At 48.7% G+C, this 16,777-nt stretch overlaps 1 protein-coding gene across 1 annotated transcript; it reads right to left on the bottom strand.

Moving 5' to 3' along the window:
• Nucleotides 1-1,504: 1,504 nt before the first annotated feature.
• KLF9 (KLF transcription factor 9) lies at nucleotides 1,505-15,638 on the bottom strand (the record flags this gene model as incomplete). Its single annotated transcript, XM_083884610.1, has 2 exons — nucleotides 1,505-5,112; nucleotides 15,185-15,638. The coding sequence occupies 2 exons, from the start codon at nucleotides 15,636-15,638 to the stop codon at nucleotides 4,880-4,882; spliced, it is 687 nt and encodes a 228-aa protein (XP_083740736.1). The 3' UTR covers nucleotides 1,505-4,879.
• Nucleotides 15,639-16,777: the final 1,139 nt, after the last annotated feature.

Below are 16,777 nucleotides of genomic sequence, written 5' to 3'. Positions count from 1 at the left end.
GTTACTGAAGAAAATTTTCTGATGTGGCTGAGCAGTGTGAGGAGCTCAACCTGAAAGGAGGTTTTGTTTCCAAAGCAAAAGTCATTTGTTTCCAAAGCGAGAAAAAGTAGTGGTTGTTACAGAGCTCTGATACATAAATGAAACCTTACAGACTTTTTAGCCCTGGAAGAGTGAGTGCCGAACATTGTTACAGACTCTTATGGAGATCAAAATTATCCAGGTCACCCAGCAGGCAAATTTAGAAAGCCAACCTTCCCTGTATGTGGCTTTCTGAACCACTCTGCTGGGATTTAACTAGACTTTTAGTTTCCATTCTTCTTTCCTTGGCAGAGAGGAAAAATGAAAGTACAGGAAACCCTTACAACGTTGTTGCTCTCAGAATCAGCTGGTCTGTGTTCGGGGTCACACTCCGCCATGCCACTACTGCCAGCACCTCTGTAGTGCACTCAAGTCTGGACGATGTATCATTCTTAGTCAAAATTTATAGCACTCCTGGCGAGACCCCTCTGTACAATGTACTACATCTCAGTGGTTGGAAACATCCTTCTAAGGCCTTCTCTACATTAGGCAGATTTTGATAGCTGTTCAAATTACAGCAGTAAAACCTTAAAAGGTTTAAGATGAACAGTAAATTTGTGGGGTAATATGATGAGATTGCAAGAGAGTGAGGCCAGTGCCACATCCCTGTGTCCTTTATTCATAAAATCAATGACAAGCTGAAAAAAGAAAAATTATGCTGAGCTTTTTTAATCTGTGCTTTAGCCATCCAACACAAGAAGAGAAAACTCCAACTCAGCATCAAGTCAAATCTGGAAGCTACTTAGAAGTTTCATTCCAGCTGCAGAGGCAATCATCAAGCCATTTGTCCCTGTCTGCATTGCTGGAAGGTTACATGTTCCCTCAGGTCCAGGGCTTACCTTGTAGTCATATCCTAGCACCATGGCCACGTACCAGGTTACTTTAGTTCCTCTAAGTGGTTGCTTTCAATAATTGTGATGCCAGTCACCGGTGCATGTCAGGGAGCTTTTTGGCACAGGTTACCCTGCCTTTCCCTCTTTCAGAGGCCAAGCAGATGCTTTTTATCTCCATACACCAGTGAACCCTCCAAAGCCGTGGAAAGCTCAGCGCACTAGTGTGGCTTGCACACTGAAGCATCATTTGCTCACTGAGCAGCTGCACAGTGTGAGGGAGAGCCCCACTCTGAGCTCAAAAGCCATGGAGCACTGGAAGACAGACTTCTTGGGAGCTCAAGCATGCAGGTGCTGGGACACTTTTTCCTGAGTACAAGTTGTGTCTCTGTCTCCCTGCTGTACTGGTAGAAGGAATTCCTGGGGAAACATCCTGGAAAAGACGAGAAAAACAACTGAAGCTAAATGATGACTAGCAACACTAAGACCTTTGAAGCTGATTGACACACCACTCAAACCATGGATTTCATAACTTGCAGTATTTTTTTTTGTAGTCATTCAGCCTGGTTTACATGATCACTGCATGACTCCAGTCACTCAAGACAACTATGGGTTTTTATTCTCTTTTTCTTTATTTGGACAATATATATACACATATGTACAAAAACATCTATGCCTACTTTTTTTTTTCTTTTCCTTTTTCTACAATTTCATGTGATTTACAAAACAGGACAGCAAAATAACTTATAAAGAATACGAATACTGTACAAAAATAAAACTGATTAAACTGCTGGGAGTTGGTATTTTACAGTGTTACAGATTTGTAGAACAGCATTTTGAAGTATGTGTCCAGTCTGGTGTATGCTGGCCTAAGTCCATCTGCAAGCTGAAAACAGATCTGTAATGTTAGTCATGAAAAACGTTCAAGAAGTATGTTATATAGCTATATCTTTAAATCCATGACTTCTCTATACTAATGGACTTTCTTAATTAAGGAGAGGAGCTGTCCTAACTTCAGCGCTATTAAGTACTTCCAAAATAGTACAAGTACATACAGTATTAGAGAACCTGATTTTCCTTTTCTTTTCCAACACTTGCAACACTATTCAAAACTTAACTTCAAGATGCAAGGATCTAACCTGCAGTTTGTTTTAGGTGTTAAAGCCATTGTTTGCATTTACTGAAAGAAAAAAAACCAAACCAAATTAACAAAACAGTACAATGATATCCCCAAACCTGGTAATTCCCAATGTGTTCTGTTTAGTGATCAATAAATCACATTAATCCTGTCTGTCCAATGCTGAAATACAGCATACATTACCATTTAGGAAGGGGGTTTTTTTTCAGAAACAGGATTTTGTCTCTGGCAGTGGTGACACATGCCTTGCACGTCCCATTGTCCAATGGATTAAAGTACCTCCCGCCTATTTCAGACTTTGCAGAAACGTTAAGTGTGCATTCTACCCCAATACACAACATGGAAACCATGAAGCTGACCATTTACTTCCATATATCAGTTAATCCTGGTAGCTAAGTCACCAAAACGTTTACATACTGATTTAGAAGCTGCCTCTCAGCTTTGGCTTCTAGTTGTGGTTGACTGGATGTGAGGATCTCTTGTATTTCACAGCATCGAGGCTTTAGTTTTCCAGGTGCTGCATTTGTCCCACAAAATGGCAACAATCCAGACTGCAGCATGGAGATGTGAAATCTAGCTTGATCTTCAGAGAGAAGAACAAAGATGAACACAGATGCACCTTTGAATCTCAGTGGGCTGCTCTTGGGCCTGACCCTACTCCACAAGGCAGCATTAACAGTACTGGTAAGCAGAACACTTTCTGTATTTCTAGATCAGTAGAAACACCAATGCTACCAGCTTTTATTACAAAGAACCTATGTCCCCACGACTCAATCTGAATACAAGAAATTAAAGTTTGGTTTCTAACATAAATGTTTCAAAAAGCTGAAACGGAGGTAGAAAGTGTGCTTGGTTTCCTGATGTTTTCACTGAAGAAAACACATCCCTTTTTATTCCACAGACTGTTCAATATCCCCAATGCTTTAAAAGAAGTTCTCTTTACATAGACAAAATCTACCATGAACTACACAGGTAAAAACACAGTATGCAAACTGATTTCTAATGCTGAAAGCCATATACAACTGTAGAGGAAAACACTCTACTCTCCGAGTTAATTTTTTGTTTCTAGGAAGCAAGCTTTTTATCAGATAAAACAATAAGATACTGTAATTGCAGGTGTGCTGACAACATCTTTTATGTACAGAATTTTACAAGATGACCTAAATTCATCTGCAGTGGAAACACTTTGGGTTTCAGTGTAAATACTCACAAAATGGATTTGGCCCTATGTCTCTGCAGTAGGGCTGCACCTCCCCTTCCTCTTCTGGACGGAGGGGTAAAAAACCAAACAGAAGAACATTTCTGGAAAAAAATAATGTGTAAACAGAATTCTCCCCCTTAATGCAACTGAGGAGGGGAAAAAATATGTCACTGATAACCTCTTAAATTTCATGTTTTTAACATAAAAAAAATTCAAATATCCACTAATGAGCACATCTGAAAGTTTTCATTCAGTGATCTTTCTGCTCCTTTTAAAGATCAAAAAATAGTTTTAAAATAAAAGTTAACATTGTTTTTATCAGCATTTGATGTGCCATGCATGACACAGGTACAAAGTACTAAGAGAAGCTTATGTCATAAAGGAGTATTGCAAGACACCTTCTGTATTTCAAATTAGCTTGTGGTATTCCCCCATACTCCAGAGAAAGAGCAATCAAGAGATACAGGAGTCCTTCCAAAGTGCTCCTTACAGTAATTTTAGGTGTTTCCATTAGCAGAGTGCTCTTAAGAAAAGGTCTACTCTCTCCATAAACACACACAAGTCCCTGGGACTCCAAGGGAGTGAGGCCATCATATGAAGAGAATAAATCTTTAAGGCAAGTGTAGGAAGAGAAAAAGCCTTTTAAAAAGCAGCAGTTTGTAAAGATGGTAGCTGCTTTGTGCACCCACTCAAACAAACCACAGCAGAATAAAGCACTGTTAGTGGCATTTCTTTAGTACAGTACTGTATTACTGACAAATAAAGTATAGGATCATGTGAGAGACATATTCTTCAGCTCCCACATGCCCGCCACATTATCTAGGCTGAGTTGTATTTTTCCAGGTAAGTGAATAACAGAGCTAAATACACACAGAGTCAGAAAATTACTGAGCTCTTTATGGGGACTTTTTTGCTTTAAGTATCTTCTTGAGTTGTACATGTTTTTACTGGAAAAGTCCAGCTGATATTCAAAAGTATAGTTAGTACAAAGAAAAATTAAAAATATCTGTTTACTTTAATGGGCCTTATTGAGTATAAATTCACCTTATCTCAGTATATCAATCAGATACTATTGCTAACATATGTAATGTTTCTCTTAATAGTCTCTTTAAGTGCAGGATTGCAGAAGATACACAGAAGTAAACCCACTTCTACAAGTGCAATGGAGTTTTTATCTGAGTTATTTATGTGACTCGGAAAGTGTTTTTACTCAACAGACTCTAAATACAAGCAGCATTACACTGTTCAACAAAACATGTTCATGACACAGCAATCACAAAGACTTTGGGGTCATGCTACTGTGGTGGCACAGGCCAGACCGCCCAGTCATATATATGTACACCAGTATCAACGCATTACATTGGAAGAGGTGGTCGCCTCCTCGCTGGCTGCTCCTTCCCTCCTCTCACCCCACACTCCACTTGTTCCAGATTGTTCTCAGGGCAGAGCCATGAGGTGGAAGATGGGGAGGGGATACTGAGTACTTTTTTTTTTTTTTAATGCCAGCTACATGTGCTTTTGGACAGCGAGAGTGACCAGCACCACAGTGGATGCTCGTGCTCTGGCACCATGGTGTGCATCCTCGCCACAGCCTGCCTCTTCCCCACTCCTCCCCCAGGGCCAGCCCTGCCTTCACGAGGAGCTGCTGGAGCTGGACTTTTTGGATCGCTTGATCATGCTGGGGTGGAATTCGGTGTGGCGGCGGGCGTGCTTGGTCAGGTGGTCGCTCCGCATGAATCGCTTCTCGCACAGGGGGCACCGGAACTGTTTCTCACCAGTGTGGGTTCGGTAGTGCCGCGTGAGCTCGTCAGAGCGGGAGAACTTTTTAAGGCAGTCAGGCCACGTGCAGGGGAATGGTCGCTCACCTGTAGGTAAGAAAGAATAACAAGAGATTTAGGGGGGGCAGGGGTAATGCAGATTGGCACATGCCAGCTTTTCTGAGGAGCCAGAGAACATGCTGCTGAGGGAGAAAAGCTGCTTTTGTTTCCTGCCTTGGTGCCAACGTCTGTGGAGTTGTTGATAACTCACTTCATCAGGTTTCAGTCTCACCTCCAGTAGAAGCCAAAAACCCCTCCAAACACATGAAACTCACATTCTAGTGGAGAACCTTACATGACCTGAAGACTGTCAAAACAACAGATGAGCTCTGCCTGTGCCTGTATGTTTTTTGTGTTGGTCTCACTATAGTAGCTTGGGAAAGGTATGCCAGAATTATTCCTCTGACACTTCCATTCTACTGAATTATTTTGTAGATGATGAAAAATGATGCAAAAAATTTCCTTCATCTAGGACAAGTTATTCCAGCCCAGGAAGAACTGAGTGGGGAGGCACTGGGGAGAACAGTGAAGCCTCAGGGTTGCAAACATGTAAGGCAAAACTGCTGTACCTGCAGAGGGAAGTCCCATGCTCCCCTTTCCCCTCTGGAAATCCAAGGCGTTCCAGCAAGTATCAATCTTTTAGCTGACTTGAAGACAGGAAGAACTCCTCATTATTCATCCTCTGTTGGAATAAATATTTGCTATAATGATGAAAAACAAACCCAAACACCTTAACCTAAATGACACAATTTTGCTTTTACAAAACAAGGGTGCAAGGATTGAAGAGCGCTCCACATCCCTACAGTTCACCTCTGTGGGTTGCACAGGCTTTGCCTTCAGGCACAAACACAGTGCCTCTGGAGCAGCAAGGCTGACCCTAGTATACAGCAGAGATGGAAACTGAGGGTGTTCACACAAAAGTCTTCCACCATGCACTGCTACAGGTTTGATCCCTTGATTTACTTTCTTCCAAGCTTCCTGAAGGGAATATAAATAGCAGCTCAGAGACAGCTATTTATAGTCAATCATGAAATATAAAAACTATCATAGGAGTTTTCCAGCTTGGAAGAGTTGGAAAGAAACTCGGGAACTCCAGTATTTCTTGGTACTGTGATGCTTGGCACAACAGGTGAGCTCATTTTACATTCACAGATCAACAAAAAAGGAGTGATTTACAAAGTGGGTCCTGGAGTTCTCCCCAGACACAAAAGCAGAGAGAAAAAGCTACAGACTTAAATGAACAGCCCTGAAGCCAGGATGACAACAATCAATAGAAGGTATGGTAGAGTTGCAGGGAGGGACTCACTGATGGCATTCAAAAGGCCAAAGAAGGATAAGGACAGGCCAGGTAAGCTGAGGCATAGTTACAGCAGGGGCCCTAAAAGTCCTAGTAAGCCTCCCTGAATAACACTTCACTGTTTGGGCTCCTAATTATTTGTGCTCCTTAATTTGTGCTGCTCTATTCCAGACCAACCTGTGTGCCATGGAGCTGAGCTGGATGAGTTGGACTGCATAGGTCACAGCATAGCTCTGTGACTGCTGCCCCTGTGCTTGCCTCCTTTGCCTCATGACTGTGCTGATTCTTAAGTTGGGGGAGAAGGATGGAACCGAGGAAGTCAAGCCAGCTGCCTGCCTGAGCCTAGTGGAGGCAGAGCTGCCAACCATTGTGAGCCAGGGCTATTTTGTTTGTTATAAATGCATTTATTGGCTCTCTGATGTATGGTTTTTGACATGGTTGGAAGACCATCTGAACAACCAGCACCTGTATAAAACAATTAAAACAGTATATAGGGTCACATGTGCATGAAGGCCACAGATGCAGCTAGACAGTGGAGCAGCACTGGGAGCTGTACAGGGGCCTCACAACATCACCCTTGCCCAGTGCCAGCCCTTGGCATCTGAGGCACGCATTTCACTTGTGCTGCTCTTTTACAATCTATCTCATGGTTTCTACCAGAGCTCCTGGAGGCAGGTAGCAGTGGGAGGTGCAGAACAGCCTTCTTGCTCCCCCTGGGAGTGTGGGAGGAGTGCTATATATCTTGCACGTGTGGAGCTATCTAGTATATGCCTCTGTATCAGGCACTTGCACCCCAGAGCCGTGGGAGCAACTGAGGCATCCTGCCTCAACCCCAGAAACCACATTTCCAACCATCCACCTCAGGGCAGCTCTTCAGTCTGCAGAAGTGCCCAACTGTAAATAGGAAGATTAGGTGCCTAGGCTGGAAAGCAAGCACTAGTCTTTGGGAAGCAGCACCTACATTTTAGGCATGGTAGTATCCAACCTGATTGTCTAAAAGTAGTGTTTAAAATCTGGCTTCAAGCAGCCCTTAAGAAATCTAACTCCTCCTCCATGCCCTCCTGGAATTTCATGTGGGAAGATAAAATGAAGCTCTGTTTCTGGAGTTCCGTATGACACATGACAGGAAGAGCATGACCTCCACCATCACTACCTCAAACATCCATTGCTCATGCCAGGGGAAAGTACTCCAAGGTTATACAGTATAACCACAGAGCTTTAGGGAAAGGCAGGGCATGCTCAGCATTGCTGGAGGATCACCTCACCTGCTGTGCCTTTGCTACTGTACTCCGCAGGGAATCAACCCTGGGCTCAGCTGGGGGAGAACATAAAGGCTGTGGGAGCCTGGCATGGTGCAGAGATGCCTTGCTACCAACAGGAAAGCTGCTGTGCATGAGGATGGGGACACAGCAGGGATCACAAGCAGAAATGGGTGGCCACACTCTCTTGGACACACCTGGATATCACCAGTTCTGCTCCCCACCCACTGCTGAGCTCCCAAGTACAATAGTGAAGAATGGCTTCACCACCTCAGCAAAACAAACCTGCAGAAGCTGTCACAGCCACTTTGGAAGTGCCTAGAGGAAAGTAGGCACAATCCCTGACACCTGGATGCATTAAACTCCATGCTTCTCAGAAGAAGAGACAAGGGGGAGGGAGGTTTTTCCAGGCCCTCAGGGGTCATCTCTGAGCCTGAGAATTCACTGCTCCCCTTGGTCACACAGATATAAGGGATGACACCAGCCCAAAGAGATGGTACCTCAGTGACAGTCTCAATAGATGCAAGGCAGGTGTGGACTGTGCCTCCAGAAAGCACTTAAAGCAAGGCAGAGATGGCTCATGGCGTGTGATAACCGTCCACTCAACAAAGCTGGTGATTGTATCTGCTGTATTTAATATGCTTTCTTTTTGCAGCAGCAGAGATGTCTGTGCAAGAGCCCTCTGAGAAAACAAGTCTTGCAACTCATGCTTGCTGGGCAGGCAGTGGCCTAGAGGGCTGCAGTGCAAGCCAGTGCTGCCTCCATCTGGAGATACGGATTTCTGTGTCAGCTCAGGCAAGGCATATCTTTTCCTTATGATTTTTTTCCCTTAGTTTTGGGGGTAGCAATGCTAAAGCTTGAAACAGCAGAATAAAACATCAACATACAGTGCTGTTACACACTGTTCCCCTTAGTGGCTGTATGCTGCTGACTATTTAAATTACGCCTCCAATGGGATTTTCCATCGAGAGATGAAGGAAAGGTCAATGATACATCATGATGATTTGAAACAATATGTGTTTGGATCCTAACACAACAGACACAAGAGGTAAACAATTTTCTTAAAAAAAAAAGAGATGAGTATATATATACACATATATCTAGGGCAGCTTACAGAAGTAAAAAGTAAATGAAAAACTGATTTATAGGTAATAGGAACAGATGCATCTGCAGACTCTTTGTACTGTGTGGCACCAGAAACATAGTGAAAGACAGTTTATTTTCAGCATAATTTAACAGTGGTGCTTCACTGGTCTTCTCTACAGTCTGAAGCACTCCTGCTCCTGCAACCTTCGCTTACTTCAAATCTCATATGGATGTAAAGGTCTTTAGAGATCCTTTTAATCTTAGCCCTCTTGCCACACCTCCCCTTTTTGACTTGTTCCTTCTCCTCTCCCTCTACGACAAATACTTAGTTTGTTCTTCCTGTGCAAGCACAAACTCTATATCAAGCTACTTTGTATGACCTGAGGTAGGTCCACTTTATTTTATTCTGAATAGACAAAAATATAATCTTTTTCTTCCTACCCTGGGACTGGTCAGATTTTCCCACACTGCAGTCTAACGCAGAAAGGGTTTCTGAAAAAAAGAATACAGAGTGGGCATAAGCAGACTCATTAACATAAGTACAGGTAGTTGTGGTATCCTGATTAGTCATCTGCCTTCTCACCACAAAATGCCGCTTTATGTGTGGATGAATAAGGTTAGGAGCTACAGCTCATGGTGGCTATAATACACAGAATATCTGCTCTCCCAGGTATCTCTCACTTTTCTCCCCAGTTATTTGCCCCACACACCCTGAATGAACAATGAGTTTCCTGTGGGACACTGGACTTTGACTAAGTGTCCACATGCAAGATACTCCGGCGAAGATAGATCTTCAGGGCAGACAGATTAGAGGCCTTTAAAGCAAGCTTTTTCTTCTTCTGAGATATTCCAAAATCAGATCATTAAAACACATAGCAACCATGTACAGCTACTGGGGCAGAGAGAAATCAGCAGTGAGGACCATGTTAGGGACCACATGCCAAAACCAACACTTTCTGGAACACCTAAACTGTGGTCACCCAACCACACATCAGATCAAACAAATGGGATAGGTGACAGATGGATGGGTTCCAATTCTGCCAGGGCTTGAGATTAAACACAACAGGTTTTAAAATGCTGCTTTCAGAAAGTATTCAGGATGTTCTGACATTCTTAAAACTACCACTCAGCATCTGCTTGGACATACAGGTGTTTTGAGTTTCTTTCCAAAGTCCAGATGCAAAACCACCTGCTACAACTTGATGCTGCTGAGTGTGAATTCCAGGAATATTGTCTTGCTGTTATCCCACTGTGACACAGTATTGTATGCAAGGGATGCCCTTTTGGCTTCTCTGTCAGAGCACAAACCTCCTCAACTGTTACAAAAGGCTTTCTCTGAGGGACTGTGACTCCCTACACAGAGAGAGAGAGAGAGAGAGAGGTGAGTCACGTAAGCTACTTGGGAGAGGAAGGATCTTTCCAAACCTCACCAGAGAGTTAAGTCTATGCGTTTGTAGGTGAGACGAGAGCCCCCAGCAGTATGTTCTTGGATATGTGAGACAAGTCCCTAGCTCTTCTCCTTCCCTGGCTTATCTTCATGTGAACTTCCTCCATTTTGCAGTAATACCTGAATATTAACTGAACAATGGAGAAAGACCAACTCCTTAGCCTGATGCTTAGGGCACTTACCTGGGATCAAAGGACATTGAGTTTAAATTCCTGTCCTGTATAATCAAATTTCCTTTCTAAGAGGAAACAGCTTTGATGGGGAAAGGAAGAATCCAATTTTACATGCATTCAGAAAGATAATGCAACTTTTGATATTTCACTTCGAATTTATTAGCCAGTGTTCCAACAGACTTTTTCCTCAAGTTTAAGATATTTACAGAGTGCTCTCAGGCTATGCACATTCATCATAACCTGAATACAAAGGTGAACTGCACTACCACAAGTGAACAGTGTCTGAAGCATTCTTTGCTATCACTCCCTCAGACGCTGTTTCTTTAATCTAAAATTGGCCCTTCCCTGCTCTTCCAGCTGCAGGCTTGGAAACTGTTCAAGGCCAGAAGCACAGGAGCAGCGGCTTGGTGCACAACAACACAGCAGCCAACAAAGAAGAACAAAGAAGTTCCTGCAGCAATCCTAACAGCTGGCGCTGCAAGAAACACAGGCTAACAAGAGCAGAGACACCCACCACATGCCACAGTGCCACAGCACAAATAGTGTGCAGAACTCTGTAAAGCTGCAATTTCAATACATCCATCTGGAAGCAGGAATTGTGCTCTTGTGGATAATGCCTACTCACTGCTTCTGTCCTACATGTGAACTTCGTTATGCTGACTCAATTGATAAACTTTTCTGGAGCACTTTCCCACAAGTGACACACACACCTGCTTAAAATCTTAATTTTTTTAATCAGAAAACAAGACAACTGGGAATCAGACAACTTTGAATCTAATCTTGTGGATTTCTGCCTACCCTACTCAGCTGGCAAGACTCCCAGTCAGGATCATCATGTTTCTCCAAGATCTGGAAACATGCCCATTAGAACTCCATCAATTTGCGCATTTTCATTCACCATGGTATTTCACATGGCAATCTGAATTGAACAAAAAATGTATTGTTGCCTCCACTTTTTGCTCTTGGGTCCTATTCTAAAGGATCTGGCAAAGCGACATGGCATGAGCTGGATAGGAGAGTCTCAAAATGCTAAATTTCAGATTATGCTCAAACAAAATTACTGAGAAAGATCTCAGCGAGCAGGGGACTGTCAACATACCAGCATCTGTACAGTTTGTTGAGTGAGATAATCTAGAACACAAATAACAAAGCAGTACAGTCAAACCAAAGGGATACAGGGGCTGGTCCAACACCAGGATATCTGGATACCAGCAACAGGCAGCTGCAGTGCCTGTTCTTACTCTCTACTAGAAATGCTCCTCCACTTCCCTGTGCACACTGTCAACCTTTGGATTCACCCTCTCCTAAGCCCTGCTTCTGGTGAGAGCCAAATGCTGACAGTACTTAGCAGTGCATCAGCTGCCTGGTGTAACAAAACTTCTGGCATTGCCTGGATCCACTTTACGTGATGATACAGCTGGCTGAAAAGTCTAACTCAAGAGGGAGAACTTTTCCCACATCTGGGTGTTGAGCATCTAAACTCTTAATTAAGGGCATCTGATGTGTATATGAAATTCCCATCAATCCTCAGCCTCCCCAGGCAAGTAAACACTTACAAGTCCAGTAGGAGGAAGCATCCCACAAGCTACTTTTATGGTACCTTTCCGGTCAGGAAGGAGAGGTCTCAGTGGTCATGTGCCCTTTAACTGGATTATATTCACACCATCATAGCAAACATGAATTTTGTACAGCTTGTTTCTCCTGCCACTTTCTCTCCCTGCCCTTTGCCCTGCACTCCCTGGCCAGGCCTCCTGACTGAGATTGCTTGTTTGTTCTTGTGTATCCTCGTTTTCCCTGGAATCCTGTCACCTGCACATCCCTCTCTATTAAGCTGTTCCCCCTGCTCCAACTTTGAGGCTAATAACAACCCTACACAACACCTGTCATAACCAAACCTCTAAACCCACCTATTCAGAGAATCCCGTGCACTTTGAAGGTAACTCTGCATATCTGCTGTTGCTTGTGTTTTTCTTGGTCAGATGGGTTCTTCACCTTTTCCTGACCTCTGTACCACCTCCAGGGCTCGGGTCTCACCCAGGCCTAGCAGCACAAACAAGGGGGCTCTTTGCACAAGTAGGATGTGCAGTGCCATCTGCTGATCTTTTTCTGTAAAGATCAACTCAAAAGACAATTTCTGATGGATGGCTAATTTGGGGCTTCTGGAAATTGAACTAGCATTATCATCAAAGGCCCAAACTTCAAGCAAACAGTTATACAGACATTTTTAGTGTCTGAAATATGGAACATTTGAACCAACAAGTTCAAAGAATGGTTAATAAGATACAGACCTCTAACCTCTGAGCATCAAGTTTTTGTCTCCTATCCTTGTACCTTGATTTGTTTCTTGCTCTGCATTAGGCTATCAAAGATGAACTTGTGAGCTTTTAGATTCCCAACCACTACACAGAAAGAGAAGGATCCAGAGCTTCTCAGCTTGCTTTGCTAGGACTCATGAATAAAGAGAACTGTGAGTAAGCACAAGTTCATGGATGTGAACAGAAATCCTTCAGCCATTTTTTGAGATAGAAATACTGGGATTAAATATTAAAAATTTAAGACCAGGAAGCTTCTACTGGTGGCTGTGCACCTACTTCCACTAAAGGTTACACTGCAGCAAGAAACCTAGTTGGTGGCCTGGTGAAAAATGGCAGACAGATGAGAGAGACATTATTTGGAAAAAAAAAAGGAAATAAAATGGTACTAAGGAGTATTAATGTTCTGCAATATACATTTATCAATAACTCCAGAGGTCCCATTGAATCCCACTGTTGCTAAGGAATTGTTGTCATCTATAAAAATAATTAACATTATCAGTATCGTTTAGCATTTTGGTTAGGTACAATTAACTTCACATTAGGAAGCTCTGAAAGTTCATTGCTCCTGGATGTCTGCAGTGATTTTAATCATACAGAACTACCATGACAGTACATCAGTGTGTCTGAGTCAAACCCCTCATGCTTGGAGCTAAGGCCACCCACTTGTGAGCAGCACATGCTAAACCTCATACCACTTCAGCAGTACTTATTATAACACTACTGCTTACAGCAGGCTGTGTGGGTTGTACAGTACATTCATTTACATGTCATCACACAGAATTCTATCTCAACCAACATCTATTCTGGTTCTGTTATTGTGAATAGTTGAGCATGGGGTAGTAAATGGAAATGATACTTATGAGACAACATTTTGGAGAGCACTAGTTACACGCAGCCTCCAAAAGAGCATCTGAGCTGCAGCCTCTGAGCTGGTAACACAACAATCCTTGGCACTGGTCGTGAGGCCAGCATAGGGTCACCACTGACCATCCTCTTTCCCAGCTCAAAGAGAAAGTCTAACCTTGGAGCTCATTGCTGAGCCATACCCAGTAATCCTACCCCCTTCTCTCCAGCCGCTTGAGCTGAGCGCCCAGCGGATCTGCCAGCAGGGCACCAGCAGCAATCAGCACCACGTCTCCTCCTCTGCAGTGCACACGCACCTGGGCACACCAGTGAACACCAGCAAAGCTGGAGCTCAGACATGCTCATACATTACCCAACCCATGGTGGATTCTACAGCGATGCCTGACAGTACATTCCTTGGGTGATCCAATTATGTTGTACTATTCTGCTGACCATCACCACCAACAGACAAACCCCAAAGACACCATCAATGACAGAACTGATGTGAGGCACGTGGAATGCCTTGGCAGTGTATGTCCCTTTTGATTAATTCCTTTCTGTTCCTGCATACAACCCTTTAATTCAGAACATGTTTAAAGCAGCCTTCTCTACTCCACTATGATCCCAAGAGCAATTCAGACCTATAAAGGTTTTTATTCAACCACTTGCGCTGAAGGTCTGAAAACAAATAAACAAAAAAACCCCACCAAAACAAAACCCAAGAAATGAGCGGAGAAGCCTGCAGCTGCCGTCCCCCTGGGGCCAGCCTACCGCAGATCTGTTTTATCTCCAGGTTTCCATGTTGCCACACCCTCCGAGGCGCCCGGGCCGGGAACGGGAGCGCACAGCCCGATGAATGAAGCCCTTGTAGAAGGCGGCAAAGCCGGGTCGCGATAACCACAGCGCGGGGCGCTGCCGCGGGAGGAGCGGGGCCGGCCCTCCCTGCACGGCGCCCCATCCCCGGCCGGGGGGCCCCGACGGGGCGGTCCGGGGAGCAGCGTCCGCTCCACCGATGGCTCCCGACACCGGCTCGGGGCGACGCTTCCCGCGCTGCCCGTCCAGCCCGCCGGAGGGGGTGTGTCCCGGCCCCAGGGCTGTGTCCCGGCCCGAGGTGCAGCCGCTCACCGACGGTCCGGAGCCGCCGCCCCCTCCCGAGCCGAGCCCGCAGCCCCGCCAGCCCCCGACGGCGGGGACGGCGCTGCCCTCGCCTCCCCTGCGGAATAGGGGCCGAGTTCTGACCCGGTGCAGGAAACCCGGATCCCGCCGCCTCTGTGCCTCCCCTGCCGGCGCCCCGAGCGAACCCGGCGGTGCCCGCCGCGATCCTCCCCGCAGCGCCCGGCACGCCGAGTTCGCTCCATCCCGGGCATCAGTGCCCGGCCCGCCCCGCCCCGCACACCCCGCAGCGCCCGGGCCGGTCCCGCAGGGGGGCGGCTGGAGGCTGTGCCGCAGCCCCGCCCGGGGTGACCGCCAGCTCCCCGCTGACACGGGGCGCGGATGGGAGCCGGGGTGGAGGAGAGCGGGGGAAGGGAAGGGAAGGGAAGGGAAGGGAAGGGAAGGGAAGGGAAGGGAAGGGAAGGGAAGGGAAGGGAAGGAGAGGAGCCGGCGGGGCGGGGGCGCGCGGGGATGCCGGGCGCGCCGCCGGGCGGGGTCACCCGAGGACAGGCGCTCGCTCCCGCCCCCTTCCCTCCGCCGCCGCTGACCTGTGTGCACCCGGTAGTGCGCCTTGAGGTGGGAGGACTTGCCGTAGACCTTGCCGCAGCCGCTGTAGGGGCACTTGTGCCGCTTCTCGGCCGCCAGCTTGCCCTTGGGGGCGGCCCCGGGGGCGCGCAGGCGGGGGGGCGGCCCGGGCGGGCCGGGGCGCTGCTCGGCGGCCGCGTCGCTGTCCGAGCCCGCGTCCTCGTCGGGGCTCTCCACGCTGTCGCTGCAGACGGAGGGGGCGGGCAGCGGCGGGTACTTGTTCAGCTCCAGCAGGCTCTTGGCGATGGCCAGCAGGGCGCAGTAGTCCTTCCAGGCGTCGCGGGGGTCGCGCAGCTCCCGGGCCGCCTCCCCCTCGCCCGGCACCTTCAGGCGCGCCGCCTCGGGCACGGCGGAGCGGTTGGAGATGGAGACCAGGCACTGCGCCGCCACGAAGTCCACGTACGCCACGGCCGACATGGTGCGGCCGCCGCCCCGACGGCCGGGGGGGGGGGGGGGGGGGGCGCGCGGTCCGCCCTCAGCGCCGCTCCGCCGGGCCCGCCGCGCCGCCGCCAGCCATGGCCCGCCCGCGGCGCGGGAGAGAGCGGGGCGGAGGAGGAAGGGGGCGTGGGGGCGAATAAATAGCGGGGCGCCGGGCAGGTCCCTCACCGCCGCCCCCCGGGGGCGGCGCGCAGACGGCGAGGGGGGAGCGCCGCCCGCGCGGCCGGGCCGGGTCCGGCGCAGGGCCCGGGGGAGAGGAGGCCGCCCGCCCCGCGCCCCGCCTGGTGCTGCCCGGGGGCGGCCGCGCCGGGGCCCATCACGTCAGGCGGGAGCCCCTCCCGCCCGGCCGGTCCGCGGGCACAGCCGGCCCGCCGTGTTTACTTTCTCCCCCCGCCACTCGCGGCTCCCTTTTCTACGGGGGGCGTGTCCGCCGGGCGGCCTCCCCGCCAATCGCCGCCTTCCCTCCCCAGGCCGCGTGCTACTCCGGGCGCCCCGCCGCGACCGCTTAAAGCGGCGATGCCGAGGCCCCCCCGGGGGCGGGACGGCGGGGGCGCCGCGGCTCCGCTCCCCGCCGCGGGGATCGCGCCACCGGCCCGGCTCCGGTCCGGAGGAGCCAGCTGCGGCCTCGGGCGGGGGCCCGCGGCGGGGTTGGCGCGGGGCGGCGGCGCCGAGAGGGTTAAGTGACTCCCTGGAAGTCCTCCGGTCCCAGCAACGGGCCGGCCAATGGGAAGTGAGCCGGCTGATGTCACTGGCAGCGCTTGGCCAATCAGCGCTCGGCCCCGAAAGGTGCGCAGCGCTCGGAGGCGCGGGGAGCGGCGCGCGCTCGGGCCGGCCTCTTCTTCCCCCCCCACCCCGGTGGTGCCGCGTGAGGGGCCGGGGATGCCCCGCCCGGGCCGGGCCCGTGACCCCGCTGTGACCCCTGGGCCTGTGACACCGGCACCGGCACCGAGACCGGCCCGATGGGGCTCCCCGCACTGCCCCGGACCGGCCTCAGCCCAGGCGGGGAGGAGGCGGGGGCACGGGACCCCGCCAGCCCCCGGGAGAAACCCTCTGGCGGCTCCATCGCCGCAGCCACAGCCCTGGGACGGGCGGGTCCGACGGGCCCTCGGTGCCCCGGC

The sequence above is a fragment of the Zosterops lateralis genome (genome assembly GCF_965231275.1).
Source record: "Zosterops lateralis genome assembly, chromosome: Z".
NCBI lineage: Eukaryota > Metazoa > Chordata > Aves > Passeriformes > Zosteropidae > Zosterops > Zosterops lateralis.
This window is presented reverse-complemented; position numbering and strand designations above follow the sequence as displayed.